This window comes from Kwoniella botswanensis, chromosome 3 (assembly GCF_036426115.1).
Source record: "Kwoniella botswanensis chromosome 3, complete sequence".
In the NCBI taxonomy this organism is placed as follows: Eukaryota; Fungi; Basidiomycota; class Tremellomycetes; order Tremellales; family Cryptococcaceae; genus Kwoniella; species Kwoniella botswanensis.
In genome coordinates this window covers 735,710-760,631 of record NC_088601.1, presented here as the reverse complement: position 1 = coordinate 760,631, position 24,922 = coordinate 735,710, and the positions used below count along the sequence as shown (strand labels likewise).

Below are 24,922 nucleotides of genomic sequence, written 5' to 3'. Positions count from 1 at the left end.
CACGAACATATCATCCGCTGCATGACTGCTACATATGATATGTTATTGAGTTTGATTGAGTGACCCACATAAGGAATGAAAAACATGCCGTTATGATTGGACGGAATTTCTTGTATGTCCCACTTGTTCCACTCCGAATTATCCCTTATGGTCGTTTAGCTCTTTAACCTTTTCTCATTCCTCAACATAACATATCCTCATCCTTCTTCTCTGGATACCACTCACCACTCAGCTTTCTCTCATCCCTACCTCATCCCTCAAAAATGTCATTCAGAGCCATCCTCAGAGCCAAGCCAGCTTTCGTAGCTCCTTCTTCCCGACCCGTCGCTTTTGGTGGTAAGTCGGACCCTTCCCTCAAATCACACGTATCCACATATCAACCCTTCCCAACATAGTCGACAATATTAAAATAGTTTACTTACTGATATGTTTGTATGATATTATAGCCGTCAGATTCGCATCAGGTGGAGCCCACTCTCACGAAACCGAATCTTACGAATCCTTCAACAGCCGATACCAAACTTTCTTCTCTTCCGTCGGTGACTTGTTCGAATTACAAAGAGGTTTAAACAACTGTTTCGCCTATGATCTGGTCCCTTCCACTGAAGTCATCGATGCTGCTCTCCGAGCTTCCAGGAAGGTCAACGATTACGCCACGGCAGTCAGGATCTTGGAAGGTGTAAAAGAAAAGGTGGAGAACAAAGGTCAATATCAAGCTTATTTGGATGAATTGAAACCTACCATTGAAGAACTTGGTGAGTATATATTCTTTTTATTTATTTCACTGAGAATGGATATGAGCGTGAGTATATGGGGAGAGGAGGGTTTAGAGTAATGTGATTGGTTGTATTAGATCAAGGTATAATGTTAGAGCGGAGACGATGGGATTGAAAGATCAACGTGTTCATGTTAACAATCATCGGACTATATAGAATAGAATAGAATCATGAGGATTGTGGATCTCTCTCAATTAGAACAAGCAATCATTACTCATTGATGAGAATAAATGCTAACTTTACTGTATAATCTCAGGTATCACCACCTCCGAGCAATTATACGGAAAGAACTAAATATACCATACCTGAACACTTTGAACGGGATGAGATAGGATGTAATTAGGGGAAATGAACTTAGTATATGACTAGACAATTCGTTACATACTTGTGATGGAATGGGATGGTTTGGAATGGTTCGGGATACATCCATTCGTCTATTAACGTTAGTGTTGTTTAACGGGGGAAATGGGGATGTTGACAGGAAAGAGGAGGACAAAAGACGACATTTGATGGTTGCGCGTATCACTAAATACCACTAACAAAAGACACATACGCCAAATTCGACTCGATGTTGCCCTCAAGCGTATCTTTCTGACGGATATCTCAATGCCATCTTAATGATCCGACCAATCGATGCGGTGGCTAATCTATCTGTCATGATATCCTTCCTGATATCCTTCCACTGATGCATCATACACTAGTTACTACTACCTGAGCAGAAACATAAAGGATAAAACGTCAAGTCGAGACATTTGATCGATGCCGCCTCCTTGAACCTCTTATCCTCTATCTTACCACTGTAAAATCACGGTACCATACTCTTCCTCCATCGTTCGAAATTTATACATACTAATTACCCCTGCTTATGAAGTAGTCGACAAGGTCTAGGGGGTAGCTAAGCTGAAAGCTTAAGAGCTAGGGGCTGAGTGAATTCAATCAAGCGGAACAATCAGTTCTTCACCTCTCGAACATTAGATACAGGATATACAGATTTAGAGAATCCCTTACCAGCTTCATCGGCTTTGGGAGCTTCTTGAGCTTGTGTACCTTCAGTAGCAGCAGGGGTGACTTCGGGAACGACACCGGCGGCGGCTGTGGCGTCAACAGCGGGAACTTGAACTTGTTCGGTGGGTTCTGCGAGAGCACGGATGGGTCATTATCAGCGTCAACTTCGACTGTCCTACCATAAGGTCAAGACAACTCACGTTGTTGAGTTTCAGACATCTTGTATAAATGCGTTTGGTTTGTATGTATAAAATAAGCAAATAAGTAAATTGAATAAAATCGCTTGATGAGAATGAGAAACACCTTGGGAGTTGAACTGTGACCAATGGGGTTTATATACCTGTTTTTTTCCAACATTCGAATACCTTCCAACGCGATGTCCACGTCTTCGAGTCGATTGGGATTTGTGAAAGATGGTGTCGATCGACTCGGCAATCTTGCATGATCCTTTGGATTGGAAGATTTACATTGTAACGGATACGACCTTTGAGTCATCCTTAACTTGGAGTTGAGCCATTGGTTTTAGCTCAAACTCCATTCATGTTGATTCACAGCTTTGTTTGCTGAGACGATCTGGAAAGCCAATCTCGACTCAGATCTACATTTAGAGTCGACCTCTACAAAGGAAATATCAAGAGGCGGTGTGAAGCTGCGAGATAAGATCTATGATCATTCAAAGGTGGGGTCTAGTATGACGTTAGATGACGAAGTGAGATTGAGTAGAAATTGGAAGGATGTAACTTTTGACTCGGACGACCATCTCGAAGGATGACCTTGAAATAGCGAGAAGGAGGTTTCCGGTGTGTGAGGATTGACTTGACTCGACGGTTTGAAGGGTGTGTATGATAGGAAGGGATGGATTGGATGAGTCGCACAGTCTAGTCAAAGGATAAGAAAGGGTCAGTCAAAGGTTAACATCGAACTTGGTCATGATGAGGCGGTATGATGGCACCGATGTCAATTAGTAAGGACTCCTTGAACGATGTCAGTGACAGATACTACCTTCGAAAAGGAGTTGGTCTATTATTGGATTTTTGCCCGTGCGACATCCAGCAATTCATTCATGAGCATGGCATGGCGGGGTGACCAATATCGCTACAAGTCGTCAGTCTATCTGTTACCTTACAAAATGATGACCTAACTATCCAAACAATTATGAAAGCTATCTGGTTCTAATGTGACAACTACACACTGTCAAATTATCTGAGACACTGTGAGCTCTCGAATCTCATAAACCACAATTCGACTTTGCTTTCTCCATTATCATCTCCAACCTTCTCTGTCGTCGACTTCCCTCCTATCCCTTCCTTCTGCATCTCTTTGACGTCCTCCCTCCTCTCATCACCATCCACCATGACTATACCATCCCTTGCAAGACGCTCGATTTCACCTCTATCCACCATCTCTAACAGATTGTCCTTCACTTCTTTCATGATCCCCTGTCCGAAAGGAGGATACCTTATGATCCATCTAGTCTTACAATTCAATCGATAATGATCCTCATCCATCTTGTCCTTACAGGGATAATTCATCAATATATCAGCATGCATTATCTCTTCCAAGAAATACGTAAGATAACGAATGAGAGTTGAACGTTCGTTGTGATCGTCATATTCGAGTTCGTCTTCGTCTTCATTTTCGAGTTCGTCTTCATATTTTCCTTCATTATGAAGTGACAATATGGGTGGATTGATAAACCACTCTTTAGGTAGATGAATGAAATGCTTTCTACCTTTCAAGAACTGGATCACCTCTCCTGTTGACAAATCGAAAGTAACCGGAAGTATAATATGAATATCTTCAAGGGAAGTTAAGAATGATAAGCTTGTACCTGGTACACCGTCCGCCGATAACTCATCGTAATAACTTTCTTGTTGTTGTTGTTTCCCTTTTTCAAAAGAGGGGAAATCCATATACAATATTTGAGGTTTGGCTAAATGAGCAAAAGGTAATTGACTATATTTATTTGGCAGTTCACGTTTGACACCATCAAGTAGATGGGAATAATAATCGTTATGTTGGAATGGTCTCCAACCGAATTTCATAACCTCTTTGATCAATCGAGGAGTGAAGTGAATTTGGTCCACATTAGGGAATAACACTTTTTCTTGTTCTCGTTCACATTCATCTTGGCCTTCGATAATATTGGTAAGATTGGACGAACGAGGTAGGTATCTGGGAATCAGAGCGCAGAGGGTAGGTGAAGGTATAATATCGAATATGATCGTTCTGACCATATCCAATAAAGATCGAATTCTAGGACGATTATCTTCTGTTGAAAAAGAGGAGGGGCGATTTGATCTTTTGAATATCGATAATTTGCCTTTACCTTTACTTAGCCATCCCTTCCATTGATTCTTGTTTTCCTTCCCAAGCGAATAGAGTAGATTCCATAATTGATCATCTGACTCGATTCTGTATACCTTCCACAGGTGAGGGATCACATGGTGATATACTGATTTACAGGTTCTAGACAAAGCTGATAATGTCGAGGGAGGTAGCAAGGGTATAAGACTCGACCATATTGCATCATTGTGGATCCACGAGTGACCGGCAGGACTTCTAGTAGATGATGATTGACCGAGTTTGTTGACGGATATAGAAGATTGGTAAGGGGGTAGGTGAGTGAGAGTGTTGAGTGATACCGTAGATTGATATGGTGGGGGAGGGTTACTATTCAACGAGATCTTTGATTCCATCTTTGCATGTGAAACATTTATCTTTCTACTAAGCCCTCTTCAGCTGAAGAGATTGAAACGCTGTACAAGTTCGTTTCGCTGCAGTCTTCCTTAGAACTTGTTCATTCCGGTTGAGTCGATGATACAGACAAGCCGATATATGCAACGCCAAGATTGTCTCAGCAGATAAAACGGACGATCAACTGATGACAACAAAGATAACTACCAAAAGACACAAAAAGATCGGAGTTGCGCGCCGGGTGTTTAAACCGGCTGAAGAGCAAGTTTCAAGATTTTTTCTCTTGAAGCTGACAGGAATCGAACCTGCGACCAATAGATAATCCAAACAAACCTCCGAAGAGGTCCAAATTGGAATCTACTATTCTACCAATTGAACTACAGCTCCTTGATGTTTGCTCTTCCTTTGTCAAAAACATATCCCTTTGTGAACGAAACGGTGGTAACATTGCTACTTCCAGTCAAATTAATCTGATGATGTAAGTAAATCTTAATCTGAACTCTGGTTAAATAGACTTTTACTTTGTGACGCTACCCTTAAAATCAATGAATTAGAGGAGATCTCCTGTATCGACGCGAATGGTAAGATCAGTGCAGTAATTGTATCGCCCCGCATAGTTAGTCGCTGAATGGTGAGAACAAGCATTTGTGTTTTGTGTACTGTATGTCTCACTTCTCAGTGAACTTACCAAAATAATCAAACCAAACCACTCATTCACTCTTCGCATTCACCCTCATTCTATCTCACTCTTGCACGACCGCCAAACGCTCACACGGTCCTCAGATCACAATCTTACATTACAAGTAACTCGCCATTTTCTCACTCTTCACTCAACTTCACTTACCCGCCCACCCTAAACAAGATGAGATTCTCAGCTCCACTCGCACTTACCTTCACCCTTCTCACGACTCTCGTCGCTTCCAGCCCCCATGCAGGTGATTCCAAGCATGGTGGACTATCTCTCCGTGGTGAAGTACCACTAGCTCGAGGTGCTGTGGGAGTATACCAACGACAAACCACAGGTGACGCAGATGATTCGGGAGATGCTACTACTTCTGATGATACCGGGGATGATGGATCTACTTCTACAGATGAAGGTGATGGTACCGATACATCTGACGGTACCGATACTTCCGATGATGGCTCTGACACCGACACCGCTGCGGCCACTCCCACATACACTTATGATGGTACAGGTGGAGAGGCAGGTGATAGTGGACCAGCGTATGTCTCTCATTCAAATGACTATGTATACGTACTGACTTTCACTATATAGTCTTACATCTACTGATCCTGGTACCACTCCACCCTCCAATGATCTCACTTCGGCTACGGCGGCCAACGTCGAAGCTACATCTGCCGATCCAAATGCCCAACCTTCATCTGCACCTACCACTTCATCCTCCCACTCTGGAGTCACCAACTACAATACCACGACTAGGAGTCAGACTGTCAGTCTTGTAGGAACCAGTGCCGCTCAGGTAAGTCAATGCGTAACTTAGCATACCACAACAGATTGAACATCGCTGATGCTGTTTCAACCACGATTGTTAGACCTCGACAAGAGCTTCCGGTTCATCTTCAGCTTCCGCCTCCCAAGCTAACTCCGGTGCATTCCCCTCTACTATGCCTAACATCTCACCGCTTTCATTGATCACCGTGGTTTTAGCTGGTGGCTTGGGAGTTATCAGAGTCCTCGTCTAAAACTGGAGCTTGTTCCCTCACTCTTTCTAGTCCTGTTTTCATCCCTCATGGACTATCCAAATCATATCTGTCTGTCTCTTGTCTTATCCCACATCAATCAATGAATGACTTTTTCGATAAAAGTCGTATCATTTTTATGCATACTGTGTATATATACGGATTTCCGAGTCACAAGACTGCGGATGGGGTTCGTACCTCACTGCGTAAACTTCGTCTCAAAATACTGATCAACTAATTGATTGCATTGGCATCGAGTCCATCATTACGAGCCTGTATGACTGTATCATCGCATGGAACACAGAGCAAGTGTAGAGAAGATTGTGAGATCATATATACATCCTGATGCTGGCGACTCCAATACAGTATCATATATGCAACAATCAATGAACCAAACAACGCAAGATGACCCCACTCATGACCAGCATGAGCACGAGTTTGTGAATAAGAAAATATACTTGAATACGTGTAACTGGTAAAAAAGGTGAAATGTCCTGTCCATGATTCCATATCCCAGGATCAATCCTAAATCAACCAGCCTCCCAGTATAGCTAATCCAAAAATCCACGCTGCTCCTGGGTATATGGCTCGAAGAGTCGATGAAGAACTAGCTCCTTCGGAAGCAGCAGCTAAGGGGGCGTTACTGACTCCTGAAGAAGATGAAGATGCTGAGTTCGATGTGGTAGCAGCGGAAGCGGACGAGGACGTAGATAGAGAGATTGTCGTAGAGGGTGTTGGGACTGTGTTGGACTTCGAGCTGGATGAAGAGGAAGATTGAGATCTATAAGGTAACATGGTGAGTCAGCAATCGCCGCTGTGAGATGGATTGTAACTGTAACTTACGAATGGGATTTAGATTTTGAAGTTGAAGTGGATGTAGCTTGAGCCTTAGCCTGAGTTTCGGAAGAGGTTGAAGAAGCTAAATACACAGTCTCTCAGTCAGCTCAATCATTTCTCCAAGTAAAATATTTTATGAATAGATTGACGTACAGGTAGTACTACTCTCAACGACACTAGCGCTCTGAGCAACCTGCGTCTGACTCGCACCACTGCTCGTGGAAGAAGCCACAGATGATGATGAGGTATTGGAAGATAGACAAGAAGAATCATCGCTCTCTCCGACTTTTACATTCTGAATATAATTTCTCTGACCCGCCGAATCTTGAACTTCGAATATCAGATCTTGACCTGAAGGTTGAGTGACGGTCCATGCGAAGGATGAGTCGGTTAATCCCTCGTGAGTTTCAAGGGTGGTGAGTCCAACGTAATATCCTCCTTGACCTATTGATAATGTATAAGGAGACTATGTTATATACACAGTATGAGTACAGCGGTCAAGACGTGGTCTACGGTAGGATTGCAGGATGTGGAACTCACATTACTTGTACCGGTCCAGGATATGGTAGCTTGAGAACATTGAATGACATTATCTGCTGAGACTGTTATATTGTTGACTATAAGAATAGAAGCATCAAGTATCAGTCAACGTCCAAGTCTCATCGAGACTAGTTGCATCTCCTTCATCTCCATTATTCGTATTGAACTAGCAACCAGCAAATCTTGGAATTGTTGAGCCACCTGGAGAGGACGGTAAGACCCCATATCATTCCATTTTATAGGATAACGCTCATACTTCAAGATGAGTCCAACTCACCTGGTGCACCCGCTAACACACCTCCGATCCTCTTCTCCTCAGCACCGACAACCCCAGAAAGAGTCACTAATGCCCCGAGCGTAAGAATGTTGAACATCATTGGACCCTGTCTTCGAAATATGGTATGTAATATGTAGATGATGATGTGCGGTTAAGAAAGGAGTGTGATTGTGATGTCAGATACAATGATGACGAGCTGATGGATGACAATAACGGTTTGATCAAGTACAAGTACAATGAACGAAAGTGGAAATGGGAAATGGATGTATACAAAGAAGACAAAGACAAAGACAGGTTGAGTTAAGGGAAAGCCAAGGTTGAGGAATGTGCTTTTCTGCTTTAGGCTAGTTCGAGTGAGAGTGTGTGTATCGTCCGTACACTGTACTACACTTTCACTGTTCAAATTCGGAATAAGATTTATAGATGTGTTTGTATGCAAGTGGGTAGCAGATCAGATGCATATGCGATTGTGGGAATAACTTTGTGGAGAGATGGCCGAGCCATACTCGTCTCTCGAGTGCTTCGAGTAAAGTTGAATGACACGCGTCACATCCTTACATGTGTCTCCAAAGTCAATTTCATGAGCTTACTGTAACTTATTATATTCCATCTCATATCCCCTTGTGTCGGTCTTAGACATCTTCTGGTTAGAAGCAATATTCCTTACTGTACCATCAACACCATCCCTTCTTGGCCAGCACTCATCACCCGTCACGCAAGTAAACGATTGCTTCGCGTCAAGTTTCACCCGGGAAAAGCAATCTAGTAATCTAAAACGCGACTAGTCATAAAAGTGTGTTGTACCTGAACGAGATAGGAAAGATATCGAGACAAGGGAGATCGACATGACGTTACGCATCGATTTTGCATGATACGTATACAAAGTATTCTAGGGTACACGAGTATTTGTTATATACTATGTAACTCTTTCTTTCTCTTCGGCGTATTTCTCTCCAGCAACTCAAGCACTTTTCTGTCTATTCGATTCGATCTTTCAAGATGATTGGCACAAAACGGGAGGAAAGAATATGTTCTATATACAACGATATTTACAAAATTAAGGAGGACGATCAATATATATTATAACACATTTAGTAATATCAAGTATGTGCCCAATCAACATGATGGTAGATATGGGAAGAGCTGAAAGAATGAATGGATAGTAAAGTCCGTGTATGTTGTGGTTTGATTGAAAATGTGATTGATAAATAGATACAATGGGTGACTGGATGGGATGATAGTATCTGGAAGATAATATATGCGGAGTTTGGAGAAAGATAGGTTTTAAAAAGCCCAAGGGTTGAAAAGTATTGCTTGATGTACGATCCTTTTCTTCCAAGATCATTTGCTTTTTCGCATTATCGCTCTTATGTTGGAGTTGGAGACACGCTCAGACCTACGTTGACATTCCCGGATAGTTGATCCTCAGATCATTAGGATTCGGTTGTCTCGATACGTTCTGATGGACATGAGGTAGTTGATGAGGTTGATCCGAATACACCAGATTTCCAGGAATGACATAATTGCTTGATCCGCTATTTCCATCATTCGGATCTCCAGAGTTAATCCATTGATTACCTGTCTGACCATATGGCGGTGAGAGGTTCAAGTACGAACTGCCTTTCTCGTCTGTCTGTCCACCATGAGGGGTATTCGCCGTATTCGTGTTCGGATTGGTGTTGGTACGATAAGCGGTAGGCGAGTTGGAGTGCTGTGAAGGTGTATGAGGAGGATAAGAGGAATGCGCGTAAGATGACGAATCGGAACTGGAGTGTGAGGCTAGGTGAGGTGCCGAACCAGAGGTTGTAGGTGGTCCGACTGACATGGCCGAACCGCTATAATCATGCTTGATATAATCGTCGTCGGGTGTAGAAGAGGGTATCATCGGTTGTAATGGTCCAGGTATACCGAAATTTTGAGCAGGTTGGTATGTCTGAGAAGGTGGTGGGGGAGGTGGCATGGGACTAGAGGGATATGGGAAGCTTGCGGACTATATTACCAAACAAGTCAGCTTCATTTACTTTTAGGTGGGACAAGAATAGCTCACATATTTCCCGATGATCTTCTTGAGAGCTTGTCCCAAAATCTCCCAGGGGAATACCTTGACGTCTTTTTCGATATTTCTCGGTCGGGGATTTGGGAAATTCATGATCAATCTGAAGAAATCTTCATTTCCAGGTTTACTCTTTGAGATCGTAATTGGTCGGAATCCTTCCAAATTCCTCCTAATCCTGTTCTTCTCCTCAACGGTAAATCGAGTTCCGACCAAGGCTTCAAGAAGATATATAGCATCGACGGAAGTGACGTAACATACGTTCTTGTCTTCTCGGAAAATACAAGAGATGATGATGGATTGTTGATATGCGGGATAATCAGCTTGGGAGATAGGCTTGAATGCAGCATGTATGGTTGTTCCCTCTTGTCTTCGCCAGAATTGAACTAATCTACGACGTGCGTGCCATTCGTCTTGAGTCCTATATAAGCTAAAACATCAGACGACTGCACTCTCATCCAAGTGGGTTCTTCACTTACCATCCTTTTGACATAGTCATCAGATCTCCTGCCATCTCTAGGCTCGCCTTTTGACCAGAATTGACATATGGCGTAGGTGCAGGCATACCAGGTCCGAGTTGAGTGGATCTCATCAGACTAGGTTGAAGACCGGGGGTATATGGAGGTGGAGCTGGATGAGAGATTGATGGGACGGAGGTACCGGTGGCTGCGTAAGGGCTGTGTTGCCATGAAGCGACGGAATCGGACACAGCTATAAGCAGGAATTAGTAACAGTTTATTCTATACATCACGATCGAACTACTTACATCTTCCAGAAGGACTTGGGTGATAAGCCGAGGGTATCGTGGCGTACTGTTGCATCTCGGGTGTTGTGTATGGAGCAGAGCTGGTCGAGATGACTCGTCGATGTATTTGATGTGGAGAAGGTCGGGTAGATTCTAGAGATTCTCCAGCTCGTTTGAGAGGGTTACCTGAAGTAAAAGTCAGCTGGGAGATCTTGAGCTTGTGATCGATATTTGATGGACTTACCTTTTGGTGCTATGCTAGTGTACATAAAGTCTCCCAATTGTACCGTTTCTACTATCGCGAAATCTCCTGCCAGAACCTGTACCGCAACATTCACCTTATTCCCGTATCCCTGTGACGCCGTACCAGTACTAGAGAAACTCGGAACCGTCGCCATAAGCTGATAGTATTGACTCTCTTGCGAGTTGTTCGACATATCAACTGTAGTGACAGCTGTCTGAACTGGATGACCACCGAAGACCACTCGAAGAGCTTTTGTAGGTTTGCTTTGAGGTGAAGGGTTAGGTGAAGAACCATCTGGGTTGGGAGGCGGTGTTGAAGAAGGGAGATTTACGTCTGCCTTGATGACAATTTGGGTTCCCTGAGTTCCTTCTCTTGGTCCCCATTCATATACGGTCACCGGCCTTTCGGTGCTACTGGAAGATCCGACCTGATGGGGAGGCGGAAGACCAGGTGTACTCGTAGTGAGGTTGTCGAATTGCTGGTTGATCTGAGGCGACATGTAGGTAGATCTGGAGGGGATAAAAGGGTTTGTGTAGGATGACGAAGTGCTTGCTGACGCAGCTGGATTCTGATCGTGAGCGAACACCGGTGATGATGGTGAGGTTGACATTCCGAATGGATCCATAGCGGGTGTTCTTGGTATGTAAGGCGCTCGTGGAAGGGGTGTCGGAGGTTGATATAACCTAGGTTGAGCCGCCGGGTTATAATGAGCAGCGGATGAGGTGTGATACATGTCTATGGGAATAAGCATCTGTCAGACAAGGAGGCACATACGCACGTGAATGAATCTGGGAGTTAAGATGGGATTGATTCCAGCATTCGACGACTTACCTACAAAGTCCAGAGTAGCGCAAAGTATTCAAACGATAGCGAGACAGGCGGCGTTGGTGGTTTCAAGAAGGTCCGAGACAGCCGATGTGCGTGTGAGACAATGAAAGGGATTCAAAGTCGGGGTATAAAGTGGAACGAGGGCAGATGGTCAAGTTAGGTTAGCGAGTGCCCTGCATAGAGTTTGAGATGACGGCGAGGAGGTAGATGTTGGGTATAAGCGAAATGAAGAAAGAAAGTCGAAGATGAGAATGAAGATCAATTCAAAGACATGACAAATGATAGGGATTAAAAGAGTGAGTAGCTAAGAAATCTAACCGGACAAGATCATCATGATCAACAGGAATTGAATGAAAATCATCGACCTCGTAATGATCTATCATCATCACCACATCATCCCGACAAGGATAAGTACAGGAACGCCTCTAAGCTGTTTAAATTCCTTACCTGAGAAGGGGAGAGAGGAGAGGGTAAACGATTTTGGGTTTAAAGTATCAAGCTAATGAGGTTACAAGGGAAATTTTTGAATAGTAATTTAACTATTCTCCATTAGACGCCTCTGAACGCCACCACAAGAGTGCCGGATCGGCAGAAGAAGAAGAGATTGCATGGGCTTAGGTAGATAAAGTCCTTGAGAAATAAGCAACAAGATCCCTAGGGACACAACATGATCATCGAATCGGGGCATAAGAGGGTGGAAAGGAAAGAGGAGCAGGGGTAGAGTAGAGGGGAAGAAATGTATGATTTGTTGTGCTTGATCCTGATCGGATACGGGATACGGAGAATTAAGGAATAACCACACGCGGCAAAGGGACGAAAGGGACCCGGATGTAGTAAGAGCAGCACCCTCAGGGTGACCACCGTATATAAATATCTCCTTACGAGAGATAATAACCACTCACAAATTCGAGTGGGTAGAAAACGAATGGTTGATTCGGCCAAAGTAGTATAGTCGAGGAAGGTGGTCGAGCGAAAATATGGAGAGAAGGAAGAAGAAAGAAATCAAGACATTGAAAAAAGCATGAGATGAGATGAGATATGATAAAAATGAAAAATGGAAGAAGAGACGCGGATCATGAAAAACAAAACTTGTTTGATCAACAAGGGAAAGTGAAATAAACGTGAGAGATTGCGCACAGAGAGAGAGGCGGGCGTGCGGTACTTTCGATAGTCACCATCTACCCATCCATCCATCATTTCACCCTACACACTTGCAATAGATCTTCCTGCCACGACGATTTCACACGTGAAAGCGAGTAACCAAAAAGCAAAAAAGAGTGGTAAAGGTATGAATATCACAACCTTGACTGGACGGGCTTGTCCGGTGGTGGTAAATCGAAGGAAAGGTATCCTAGCCATGGACGTCATGGGCTTTTGGCCTGTCCACTTTCCTTTTACAGTTTATGCAGGATGCAAGGAAAAGAAAGAAAACGAATTAAGCCACCGTCAAAACATGTTAAGCAGCTGCTCAACCCCTCTCGTCATTCCGGTTGGGGTACCGGAAGAAGCGTGATATCGTAACGTTTTCAGGGTAAACAGCAGAAGGATAGAATTTAGAGTTTAAAAGTGAACAAGAAGGCTTGGCGTGAAACGGGAAATCACCAATTCAAGCATGAAGAAAAGAAAGGTTGATGTTAAAATGATGACGATCAGAGAAATTTTAATGAACAAGTATATTCTGTATTTCGAAAATGTTGTGTGATAGGAAAGGTAGAATAGACAAACTCACAATAACGTCCTTGAGGATAGGAAGCTTGGACGTAATTGACAGGTATCGATGCGGAGTAGACTCGGTCGTCTTCCATCGAGTGAAGAATGAATGAATTGGAGGCTGACGAGATTGAGTCTCCGTGAGGGTGGTGGGAAATGGGCTGAGGGAGAGGGTTGATCAATCTGAATTGAGGTGGGATCATCTTGTTCGGTGGCTCGGGGAAGCTTATTACGATATGGTTGATTCGAATCGCACTAACGAAAATGCAAATTAGTGAGAGTTAACGTTTTTACTGAAATGAATGGACGTGACGGAGTAGACGGTGATAACGAGATATCCCGACTTCATTCTGGCTAAGATGGTGGGGTATGTGTAGCTGGAAATAGAAGATACTAATCCGAGAAGAACACTTACAATTATCAAGATGAACAAGATCGATATCCCTCGATCCGTGGAAGACGACGATGATCAAACTGAATGGGATCCACCTCGTCAGCTATTCGAGATAACGTGAGGATACAGTAACTCAGGACAAGTGGTAAAATACGACGCTTACTGTGACCACCAATGAAGAAGGAAGAAGAGAGTATCGAACTATTATTCGATATTGTTGAGGAGAGGGAATGGAGTGAGGAAGGTATCACGATGAGTTGAAAGAGTGAGATATTTAAGAAGGAAAAGCAAGAAAGGAAGATAACCTAAAGACGAAAAAAGTGGCAGCGACACGAAAGGACCCCTTGTTCGACTCGTCCAAATCTTCCCCACTTCACATTTCGTACCCATCACCATTCAATAGACAAGATGTGATGGGTGATATTGATGGTGATGACAGAGAAGGGGATGGTGATGGTGGAGCTGGACAAAGCTGGTTGATCAGTTTATAACTCCAATCTCCTCAGGGTATCTCCCTCAATCTGTTCAATCGCATCAACAATAACCGAAAACTAACAAATCTGATTCTGGATTTCCGGGTGGGGGAAGTCGGTGTGCTCTGTTTCTGTTTCTGTTTTGTTTTATTGCAATTAAACCCGGACAGGAATGATAGCAGATATCTTGGTTTATACACCAATCGCTTCATCTGATGCTGAAAGAACGATGCTGTTGATAAAGATTGTCATCCTGTTCTATCCTTCTTCTTCTTCTTCGCAGTATATCTCAACGAATTTCATGGAGTGCACCTTGACCTTGATGGTAATTTCATCAAACATGTAAGAGAAAAGGAATCAAAGCATACGACTACGGTATCCGATGAACGAGGTTTTGATTTCGTTATTCATGAGGGCGTCGAAAGGAGGGGTCATCGTTCAGTTGAGATCTCACCGAATTTGCAGCTAACTCTCAACATTTGCTATAGCAGAGGGTAGAACACCTTTCGCTACCAGCTCGGGTGACTGGAATATCGCTTAAACCCCGCTTGAACATTCATTGCGAAAGCAGATGGTTCCCTCCGTATCATGCCATCTCGTGCTCATGTCAAACAAATTGTTTTATCAAAATGATCAGCGGGAAACAATGGATTAGCGGTGTCTCACTATATCGTTAAGAACAATCAATACCATGCCAATCATTTTGCTTGGAAACGGATGGTAAAAAATTGTTGTTTTTCTACAGCACCATCCTTTCGATTCACACGCTACTGGATCATTTCATTCCTTCTTCCGGTGTATGTTGGTTGATGCTCGCACTCAGAAGCAAGGAATTTGTGCGGTTGTGCTCGTCACAGACATGCAATGAACATATCAAGTGTACATTCAGAATTTGTATTCTGCCTAACAGCATAAGTTAAACAGGCCACATCGATGAGTGACCGGAACCCCCTCAACCTGGACGTGCGTACTATGCACAGGTATATTTTTGAGGTTATTTACCATCTCATCAAAAACTTATAGTATCGAGCATATTAGTCTGGAGTTAGTGTTGGTCCTGTGTTTTTCTCCTTAACAACAATCACCATCAACATACATATTGAACAGCAGGTTTATTATGGTTATTCCCCACTTTTCGCACTAGCTCAATCACAAAAACCTACCACGCATGGATTAGTCCAAGCGTCTGTTTGAAGTGACTACTGTTCTCACCACAATTAGTTCGAGACATTTCCTCAAGTTGGGTCAGATGAGTCTTAGCGTCCAATCGCACCTGCAAACATGTTTCCCTGTTGCACGTTGGAATGATGGTAAACGATTTACTCCACTGATTCTCCTAGATTCATATAAAGTTCACACACAATACAACACGATACAATGATTGGCGAGGAATGATTAGCGAAGTGATGGTAAGGTAGGGTAAGTTGAAAGAGTGGGGGACAATCAATTTTAGTTATCGTTTATGTCGATAGGATGAACTCTATTACAAGTTAAAGTTGATTGATTTTCAGATATGTCAGGTACGAATGCGTCAATATTGATTGAAGAGATGATTGACCCCACTCTAGACGGATCGATGATCAGCTCATACTGTCTGGATCGACAAAGCTGTACGGTATACGGTGAATAACGAAGTATACTGGAGTGAGTGAAGATTGCAGTTCGTGGTCGGTGCTGTGCTGGTAGAGCCAATTACGATTAGACTTCGCAGCATATATATATATAATTGTCTGAACTTGCAGTCAGATATGATATGGAGATTGGAAGGTGTTTGCTGATGGGAGGGAAGTATGGGATTTCGATGATGATGAGGCGGTCAAGGAGGTTGAGGAGAAATATATTCATGATTGGTCCTTATAGAATCGGATATAATCGGTCATAGATCTTGAGAATACTGCGTATGAGTGGAATATCATATTAGCATAGCATACAGTGGTATCTCAGCTTGACTTTCGTCTTGTTCAGTATTGTACACTGCACGTTGGATGATTGATTATACCATCCATGAAGTATGTATACAGGGAACAGATCAAAAATCCGCCTTTTCACCTTTCCTTATTTGAGCACGTTCGTTGGAAATACAGCTACACTATGACGAGTTTTCAGCATCAAGCTGATCTCAAAGTAATTCTCTTTGCCACTAAATATATCCACCTCGTTTCGGCACCGACTTATTCGCAGCTGCATTATTAGTTTGACCTTGATTCCATCGCTGTATGAGGAGATTGACAGGTTGTTGTTTTTCCGGACTATTCTTCCCACTCTTGGCCGGTTCGTCTACTTTCGTCTCATCCACGGAAGTATCGATGATAGTAGGTTGCGGTTTAGCTTTGGTAATCGGGAATGATCGACCTGAGGATGATCTAGAATACCCCTCATCAGTAGGGGTATCGCCATGTCGTATAGGCTTAGGTGCAACAATGTCGGGTTTAGAACCTCCTATCTTCGGTTTGTTGCTGGTTGTAGGAGGTGTGGAAGAAGGTTTGTCATTCGGCGACGAAGAAGTTGTAGAAAATTTAGATGGGTCGTCTAAAGTAGGTTTTCGCAGAGCTTGAGGTTTACTTGCAATAGACGGTTTCCTCGATATCCCATTCTTAGTAGTATCATTCACCGATCCGTTGGTAGCTCCGCCGTTTTTCTTGGTATCAAACGTGAACGACGAAGCCGAAGAAGGGGGTTTCAAGTTCTCATATCTCGAGACGATGTCGTTGATCGACCCCTTCCTTCCATGACTCGGCCTCGCACTATCGGATTTGGGCAAGCTGGAATTTGAGGCTGATTCAGATATGGTAGGTGAGAAGTTAAATGGCTTGTTCGAGGTTGATGAAGAAGGAGGGGTGATGAACATTGATTGAGGTCGAGATCTTTCTCCAGAATTCATCCTTTGCGGTCGACGACTAGAATCAGGTGGTATACCGACTGTAGCCGATTTGGTAGGAGCGCGAGTCTTTACGGGAGATATACCGCCAAATGTCGAAGCTCTATCCGAAATCTTCTGCGGAGATGAGGGTTTCACGCTCTCGTTAGCAGGTGATGTAGGTCGTCTACCTGTGCCGAAAGCATTCTCTGGTACAGCCTCCTCATCACTCGAATCTAGCTCTATCTCAATCTTCCTCTCTTCACCTGGTTTGGATGTGAAACGCATCTTCTCAAGCGGAGACCATTCCTCCGAATTTATATTGCTGGTCGGTTTAGAAGATTCGATCTTGGGTAGAAGAGGGCGATGATGTCCTGATGTGGGTGCCGCCTGGGCTGATGTGGTCCCTGGTGATGTCTGTGGTCTTGAGGTGGAGGAGCTGGGGGACGAGAATTGCTTGTCTGTAGATATACTTGCAGACGACAAGGGGGTCGTAGATCGACCTGGTTGCATAGGTAAAAGCTTCAATGAATCCGAACCCTCATCATCCATCAAGTCTTGTGGTGCAGGTGATTTGGCGGCCGAGGCGGTCGAGACGCCAGGCGAAGAATGAGGTTGATTAGCGGAGGAGGTGATAGATCCGAAATAATCTGTTTTCTGCTGAGGGGAAGCCGACGACTTTGCTTCTTTGAATGCTGTTCCGGTGACATGGGTTGAGCGAGGCTGAAGGGGTCCATTGTGAGCTGTGGGAGCAGTCGTCGTGGTCGGTGACCTCAGATCACCTCCTGTCATGTTGCCCATGACTGATGGTTTTGCGCCGAACGCCGGTCGGGAAGGAGGTGGTAGGGCCACGGGCGAGATTAGTGCTTCTGGCTTGGTGGTTTGGGAAGTGGGAGAGAATGCATCACTATCCAAAGTTTCGATGGAAGGGAATCGAGTCTCGAAACTTAGCTCGCCATCGGGTATCGAACTCGAATTTTCAGTTGACTTGGCCTTCGTAGGACCCGTAGCTGGAGAGGGCTGCTTGATTGAGGCAGACCTGGCAGATGAGACTCTGTTGAGGGAAGACGCGCTAGGAGAGGGAGCTGGCAATGAAGGGGATTTCGAAGAACCAAATGAGTCGCCGAATCCGGATGATGGCCGAGGAAGGTTAGCACCGAACTTGGGCGGGATATTGGACCCTGCTGTAGGCTTTGGAGCGGCAAACGAATCACCAAATCCGCGATTTTCCAGCTTTTGGGAGGAAGAAGCTGGCAAAAATGGCATACCGAAAGCGTCAAGACCAGGGGAGGGGGCTACAGGGACAGGTGAGGGTGTACCACCTGTCACTTGGATTTTGGGAGCTGATCCTCCGCTGGCCTTGTTTGCATTTGGAACAAATTCTTGCGGCTTGGGAGGGGTCGGCATCGACGTTGGAGCAAGAGCCTGGCTGACTGATTTTTGGCTCGGTTCTCTTGTGGGTCGACCCCGCCGTTGTGGCTGGACCGATGAAGCAAGAGAAGGTTGAAGGATTGGTGTCTTGTCAATGGGAGATGAGGATCCAGTGAAATCAAGAAGGTTGGATGACTGAGTTGACGGTCGGGATGCTTGACGCTGGGAGGGAACACCAAGAGACCGCGAACGAATTGGCTAGGATGGGTTACATGTCAGACCTGTCAGATCTAGTATGAAAGGGAAACCTCACATAATCGACCTCAGGTTTAGTCCCGCTCATCTCGTGGGCTACTCTGAGAACCTCAAATACTGTCGGTCGACGAACAGGCTGCTCCACTAGCATAGAGGCTGGAGACAAGGGGATCAGCGAGGAATGGGGCACATACAACCAGATGCCTACGCACCTATGAGGTGCTGTATCCTTGGAGAATAAGCGGGAACAGGCGGGAATGTGTATTTAGCATTTACAATTGCTAATGGACCATGCTCTTCGAATGGCGTCGTATAGTAACAGAGCTTATACAACAGGCATCCCAGAGCCCAGACGTCTGCGTGAAGTCAGCATGAGGGCAGTCGCCATCTTTCCGGCTAACTCACCACTTGGTAATCCCACAGGAAGCCCTAGCATCGGTTCCACCATCTCTGGACTCCTATACTGCAAGGTAGTATGCTTGTTTAGGTCCATAGCCAAAGCATCTGCTTCAATCTTCGTCTGAGGAGGTTTATCAGCAGGAAAAGTGGTCGATCCGAAATCACATAGCTTGAATATCAGAGGACTGGGACGCTGAGGGGTTGGAGGAGAGGATGTGGGTTGTGATAGTACATTTTCGATCTATATGGCGGATTGAGCTATGTTTGTAAGGGATTTAAAGGGACAGTAGTGAGGTCGCTTACCTTGAGGTCCCGATGCAAGAGCGGTTGTGACAAATGATGCATTGCTGCGACAGCCTATAGGATCATCATCAGCATTATGCCTTCGAGACGATGATCATAGACACGACTTACCTCACAAACATCTGTGAAGATGTTCAAGATCTCAATCTCTTTCAGTCTATCTCTTAGTCGCTTATTCAACAGATCGATGATACCACCGCCTATTAGTTGATCAGCTCAAGTATTTGTTAATCTTGCATCGCGTACTCACCCGAGCAGAATTCCATCAAGATGAATACTTCATGACCACCTGTAGGCAGACGCGAATGTGCCGAACCGAGGTATTGAATAAGATGTGGATTAGGGGGAAGTGATTTCTGCGAATGCCTGATCAGTTCAGGCCTCTAAGTGATCCTTGGGGGACAAGTACACATACCATAACCTCAATCTCTTTCTTTACGTCAACCCATACAGCATCATCCTCAAAGGCTATCCTTTTCAAACAATGTTCTGTATATCCCTTTTCACCCCATCTTCCCTTCTTTTCACCTCCCTTGGTAGGCGGGTAGATGGGTTTATCTGAAGTAGTCAGATACACATGGGCATATCCTCCTTCCGATAGATATCTCTCGATCCTTACTGCTTGATCTCCTACTTTGACTATCTGACCGGGGGCCAGGGTACCTTTATGACGTTGAGGAGGAGGCAGATGCTGTGGCTGTGGGGGTGGTTGTTGTTGAGGATATCCACCTCCATTTGTATATCCCTGTGGTGGTAGTGGGGAAGAATACCGATTAGGCGGCGCTCTAGCGTATTGCTGATTCTGAGGATTTGGATATTGCTGCTGCTGTTGATGATAACGCTGAGATTGACCGGATAGCATGGGAGAGGATGTAATGGGCATTTGAGGTGGTGGTGGTGGTGAAAATGCAGAATTGTACGATTGTTTCGGATTTACAGGTATCGGTGAGGATCTATAGGGATCACGAGGAGGCGCAGGTGGTGAGGTGTATGGAGAAGCTGAGGGTGAATAATGAGATGAATACATTTTGAGGAAGGAGGTGTCTGCTGAGATGTCACAGCTCGTTTCGTTTCTTATGGATTGCAAGGAAAGTGCCGAAACCTTGCAAAGAGACAACGGAACAGGTCTGTGCTCTCTTGCTCCCAGTCCCAGGTGGTTCACCGTCCTTCGATTATCTCGTCTTGCCTGTTGAGCTGTGTGTATACGTTTCGGCTTGCTTTCTTGCTCGTTGAGACAGAGCCGAGAAACTCGATGCAGAGGAAGGAAGCAACGATGCTGAATGATGCCAAGGGAATGGACCTATACAATGACAGTCACTCGTACACTCGTTCTCCCTACTAACGTCACTTTCACCTCACATCCATCCTGAATCACCTGCACCTGAAGACACTCACTCCGAGCAAGTACTAAGTGGACATCGCCGGTACGCGTATCCGAGACAGATTCACCCTACGTGGATTTATTAGGCGATCAGACACTTATCAGAACGAGCGGAGACCCCAGATTCACATGACGCGCTCTGATGTTTTTCCGAGGATCGTTCGTAATCGCTCGCTCGCTCGGTGCTACAATCCCAAACTTTACCTTATTGTCATTTGAGAGTGCTTATCTCAAAAGTGGATAGAGATCTTGCTTGCCTCTAATTGTGTTGCTACAGCAAAGGGCACCTCCTTGTCCTCTGTTTTCTTTCATATCGAATCTAATAAGGGCTTCTGCCGACAATTAGCTAATGGCCCGCGATGACGACTTCCGGTGCTTCATCTTCCCTCCCTTCCCCTCTACCAGCACCTACCACACTGTTCGCCCTTATCCACGAGCTCCATACCACCATCAATGACTCTATCGACACAGCTCTATCGTGGGATCAGCTTCAATCGCCACCTATCAACTACACGTTAGTCAGGCCAATCGTCCAACGCTTCGCACCGAAAGTTGACGAAGGTAGCAAGCCTACGGGTACTGCTACTCCTGCTTTAGCTGTACCTACATCTCAAGATGGTGGAGAGTCCGGGGTGCTCAAGAAGATAGTGGGAGGGGACACAGATGGGCCTAGCTTGGGAATGGTGCTCTACGCTTTGATGGCTAACAGGTACGCAATCATAAGTCTTCAGGAACACTACAAGAGCTGACTATGTCACGCAGGATACAATACGTTTCCCTCTCAGCTGGTGATCTGAGCTATGAGCCACTCCAAACTACCAGAGCGGCTTTCTGCGAACTACTTGCAAGTGAGTTCAGCTGAAAAGCTATCGGTACGATGACCTTCAACTGATATATATGTTTAGTCAAGATCCTTCGCACGTTCCCACACCCCGAGGACGCAGCTTCCCTGGTCAGCGAGCTTGTGCGAGGATACTGTGCTTTTGACGGTGCTCCCGAAGAAGTATGGAACAGTATGGGAGACGATCGAGAAGATATCGAGGAGATGGCAGGTAGTGCATTGGAAGTGAGTCTTCTCCTTTTCCTTTTACCGCACTACTCCCCATCGCTGACAAGCTCCAATCTCGTAGTTGGCCATAGTATCTACATCCAAGCATTTCCTTTCCCTTCCACTCATCCAGCATCTGATCAACCTCATTTACACTGGTCAATTGATCTACTCACCTATTTCCGCTCGATCAATCATCACCGATTCTTACATCTCTGAACGAACTCGTCAACGAAGGAGACCGTCCCATTCACATGGAATAGTGTCTACATCTGGATTCTCGTCTTATGCAGGTCAGGAGCCGGATGTACATATACATGGAGGCAAGGAAGCTGAAGAAGAGCTGGCAGAAGTATACGTGTATAACCCTTACGAAGCTGGGTGGTTGGATCATCAAAGGTTGAAAGTGCCAAAATGGAGGAAAACCATGGAAGCTGGAAGTTTTGTCATCCTGTTAGCTTTGTTCGTCTCCACTTTAGCTGGTAGGTGACGGTTCACCAGCTGTCTGAATAGTTTTCTTGCATAAACACAGCTGATAGGGATAAAACAGCCAAGGATCTACACCACATTCAAGTCATCGAAATTATCTATATCATCTTCTCATTCGGCTTCATCTTAGAGGAGTTTGCTGCTTCGAAGGAGCATGGCTGGGCTGGTGAGTCGCTTCATATGGCTTCAGCTGGCTGACAGCTGATCACCTACCGAATACTCGCAGTTTATGCTGCTAATGTAAGTAGAACGATCGAATGCCATAATTGCACGTAGCTTTACTGACACCCTTCTCAATAGGCTTGGAACGCCTTTGACATGGCTTACGTATGTGCAGCTCACTACAGTATGTAGATCTACATCAGATAGCTGATAACGATTACAGATATCAATATTCCTCCTTTACTTCATCCTTCGGATTTTTGCTCTGGCGTCTCATTCACCCAATACATCTGATCTGGCCTTCGATATACTTGCTATAGCTGCATGTATCATCTTCCCTAGATTGGTGTTCTTCGTAGTGAAAGAGAATGTGGTGATCTTGGCTGTAGGTGCTGGTCATTCTACCAAGGGCAAGACAGTGCTGATAGCAAATTTGACAGCTACGAGGGATGGTAGCTTCATTCGTACAATTTATGATAGTCACAGGCAAGCTTGTCCTTCAACAGTCAGTCAGGATCGTAAAGCTGACAACGATATCTCAATTCAGTACTTGCGTTCAGTGGTATTTGCTTCTGTCTATGGACCCTCGGACGAGCTACTTGGACAGTCAAGCAGATCGTATGGCTCATGGCGTGAGTGATACAGTATGACTACCGTAAGATGGGCTCAAGCTGATGAATCGGTCTCATACAGCCAAATCTGGGTGAGCTACCCTTGACTTCCATTCTCACAATGCAGCTTACAATGATTTATAGTTCGGTTCCTCTTACCTCGGCTTCTCCGCAAGCTCATCTTTCCACCCCATATTCGGACCTCTAGTCCTGATCTCCTATGCGTGAGTCGAGGGCTTGACGTACATCTAACGAGGTATATAAATCAGCTCATCATATCTATCTGTCTCATATCATAGGGCGCTGTGTAACGTATTGCTTATCACAATGCTCATCGCGATTCTCTCCAACAAATTCGCAGCGATCAATCAGAATGCCCACGAAGAGGTTAGCAATTCTTCATCGTGTTGATGTAATCAATGCTTAGCTGACAATGTTATGCCTGAAGCACTTGTTCCAAAGGGTGGTCAAGACAGTGGAAGGTGTCAAGTCAGATGCTCTATTCTCATACCTTCCACCGATTAATATATTGGCCTTCGCGATTCTTGTACCCCTAAGCTGGTTCTGCTCACCTAGAACGCTGCATAGGATCAACGTGTTCGCTATCAGGCTTACCGTAAGTCCCTAATGCTTGCTGGTACTGTAGATCTTGCATCAAAAGCTGACACGAGAGGCGTTCACACACTTGCAGAGTTTCCCGATCCTAATTGCTATCTCCGCATACGAAAGGTACAATTACCATGCCCAGCAGAGAGCTATACACCTGAAAACTTCGACTATGGACAGGGTAATGGATGTACAACGACCCGGTCTATTGGAGTGAGTTACCTCTTTATGTACTACAATCATGCTTTGGATAGTGCTGATATGGACGGATATCGTAGTTCCTGGCTTACCGGCGGATCAGAAATGCTCATCGCATCAGTATTTGAAGCCTTACCCAATATCCCCATTACCTCACCAGGTTCAAGTGGAATTGTTACACCTCCAAAAGCGTCCAACTTAGCTACCTTGCAGAATGAAGAGGATAATGATGTGATCGAAAGAATGAAATCGCCCAAGAAGACGGAGAAAGATAAGAAAGATAAACGACAGTCTACCAAAACACCATTCGATTCTCCTCTAGCTAAGATATTCGGTACCCGAACTGAGTCTGTCGAGCGGTCCAAAGATAAAGGGAAAAGAAAAGGTTCTGTCGATGATACCAACACCGTGAATGGTAATGGCAATGCGACAAATGAGGAGGTTGATGCGTTAAAGAAAGAATTAGAGGAAGTTAGGAAAAGTCAGTTTAGGATGGAAGAATTGTTGAATAAAGTTTTGGCTGGGCCGATAACGGGTGAAACGCATTGAATATAGTATACCGTTCAATGGACTGTTCGTCGAACAACAAAAGGGTCATATAATGCACGATAAGCAAAGTGCTTTCTACATATGAATGCCCGGAATAGTATTGAGATTGAAGGATAAAATGGTTAGGATTACGCTAATTGGTTATTGATTTACGATTTTATGATGGAGCGAAGAAGAGGGAGTAAGTTGTAAATACATACGTATGAATGTCGAGGATGCAGATGATTTCTCGTTCTTGCTGACGTGGTTGTGAACACGATATCGATTTGACGTGGAGGTCCCATGTCTATCAGGATCAACCGCTGTATTCTGACCGGACAAATCTATGCACGATACTAATACTGTATAATCAAACATTACTAAATTACCTCTCCCGTTCATCAAGAGTTGCAGACGACCCAAATCTTCTCCAA

The 24,922-nt window shown here is 44.7% G+C and overlaps 8 protein-coding genes and 1 non-coding gene across 9 annotated transcripts; 3 read left to right on the top strand and 6 right to left on the bottom strand.

Moving 5' to 3' along the window:
* Window positions 1-263: 263 nt before the first annotated feature.
* Window positions 264-1,070, top strand: L199_008170 (uncharacterized protein; the record flags this gene model as incomplete). Its single annotated transcript, XM_064893852.1, has 3 exons — window positions 264-336; window positions 447-755; window positions 1,033-1,070. The coding sequence occupies 3 exons, from the start codon at window positions 264-266 to the stop codon at window positions 1,068-1,070; spliced, it is 420 nt and encodes a 139-aa protein (XP_064749924.1).
* Window positions 1,071-1,725: 655 nt separating this feature from the next.
* L199_008169 (uncharacterized protein) lies at window positions 1,726-2,000 on the bottom strand (the record flags this gene model as incomplete). Its single annotated transcript, XM_064893851.1, has 2 exons — window positions 1,726-1,910; window positions 1,982-2,000. 2 exons carry the CDS (start codon window positions 1,998-2,000, stop codon window positions 1,726-1,728), a joined length of 204 nt encoding a protein of 67 aa, XP_064749923.1.
* A 980-nt stretch (window positions 2,001-2,980) lies between these two features.
* On the bottom strand, window positions 2,981-4,480 carry L199_008168 (uncharacterized protein; the record flags this gene model as incomplete). Its single annotated transcript, XM_064893850.1, has 1 exon — window positions 2,981-4,480. The coding sequence occupies one exon, from the start codon at window positions 4,478-4,480 to the stop codon at window positions 2,981-2,983; it is 1,500 nt and encodes a 499-aa protein (XP_064749922.1).
* A 282-nt stretch (window positions 4,481-4,762) lies between these two features.
* Window positions 4,763-4,865, bottom strand: L199_008167. Its single transcript has one exon. It is a non-coding gene; the product is annotated as a tRNA-Trp (tRNA).
* A 475-nt stretch (window positions 4,866-5,340) lies between these two features.
* On the top strand, window positions 5,341-6,182 carry L199_008166 (uncharacterized protein; the record flags this gene model as incomplete). The annotated part of the gene is made up of 3 exons (XM_064893849.1): window positions 5,341-5,702; window positions 5,755-5,959; window positions 6,033-6,182. 3 exons carry the CDS (start codon window positions 5,341-5,343, stop codon window positions 6,180-6,182), a joined length of 717 nt encoding a protein of 238 aa, XP_064749921.1.
* A 522-nt stretch (window positions 6,183-6,704) lies between these two features.
* L199_008165 (uncharacterized protein) lies at window positions 6,705-7,930 on the bottom strand (the record flags this gene model as incomplete). The annotated part of the gene is made up of 5 exons (XM_064893848.1): window positions 6,705-6,960; window positions 7,023-7,098; window positions 7,170-7,482; window positions 7,557-7,633; window positions 7,834-7,930. The coding sequence occupies 5 exons, from the start codon at window positions 7,928-7,930 to the stop codon at window positions 6,705-6,707; spliced, it is 819 nt and encodes a 272-aa protein (XP_064749920.1).
* A 1,299-nt stretch (window positions 7,931-9,229) lies between these two features.
* On the bottom strand, window positions 9,230-11,608 carry L199_008164 (uncharacterized protein; the record flags this gene model as incomplete). Its single annotated transcript, XM_064893847.1, has 5 exons — window positions 9,230-9,823; window positions 9,881-10,307; window positions 10,366-10,597; window positions 10,653-10,817; window positions 10,876-11,608. 5 exons carry the CDS (start codon window positions 11,606-11,608, stop codon window positions 9,230-9,232), a joined length of 2,151 nt encoding a protein of 716 aa, XP_064749919.1.
* A 4,812-nt stretch (window positions 11,609-16,420) lies between these two features.
* Window positions 16,421-20,492, bottom strand: L199_008163 (uncharacterized protein; the record flags this gene model as incomplete). The annotated part of the gene is made up of 8 exons (XM_064893846.1): window positions 16,421-18,766; window positions 18,822-18,919; window positions 18,976-19,119; window positions 19,169-19,403; window positions 19,466-19,519; window positions 19,577-19,665; window positions 19,716-19,821; window positions 19,881-20,492. 8 exons carry the CDS (start codon window positions 20,490-20,492, stop codon window positions 16,421-16,423), a joined length of 3,684 nt encoding a protein of 1,227 aa, XP_064749918.1.
* A 713-nt stretch (window positions 20,493-21,205) lies between these two features.
* Window positions 21,206-24,509, top strand: L199_008162 (uncharacterized protein; the record flags this gene model as incomplete). The annotated part of the gene is made up of 16 exons (XM_064893845.1): window positions 21,206-21,555; window positions 21,609-21,694; window positions 21,752-21,912; window positions 21,977-22,376; window positions 22,445-22,549; window positions 22,610-22,623; window positions 22,684-22,710; window positions 22,769-22,930; window positions 22,986-23,031; window positions 23,093-23,177; window positions 23,239-23,248; window positions 23,301-23,380; window positions 23,456-23,543; window positions 23,605-23,772; window positions 23,848-23,975; window positions 24,041-24,509. 16 exons carry the CDS (start codon window positions 21,206-21,208, stop codon window positions 24,507-24,509), a joined length of 2,379 nt encoding a protein of 792 aa, XP_064749917.1.
* Window positions 24,510-24,922: the final 413 nt, after the last annotated feature.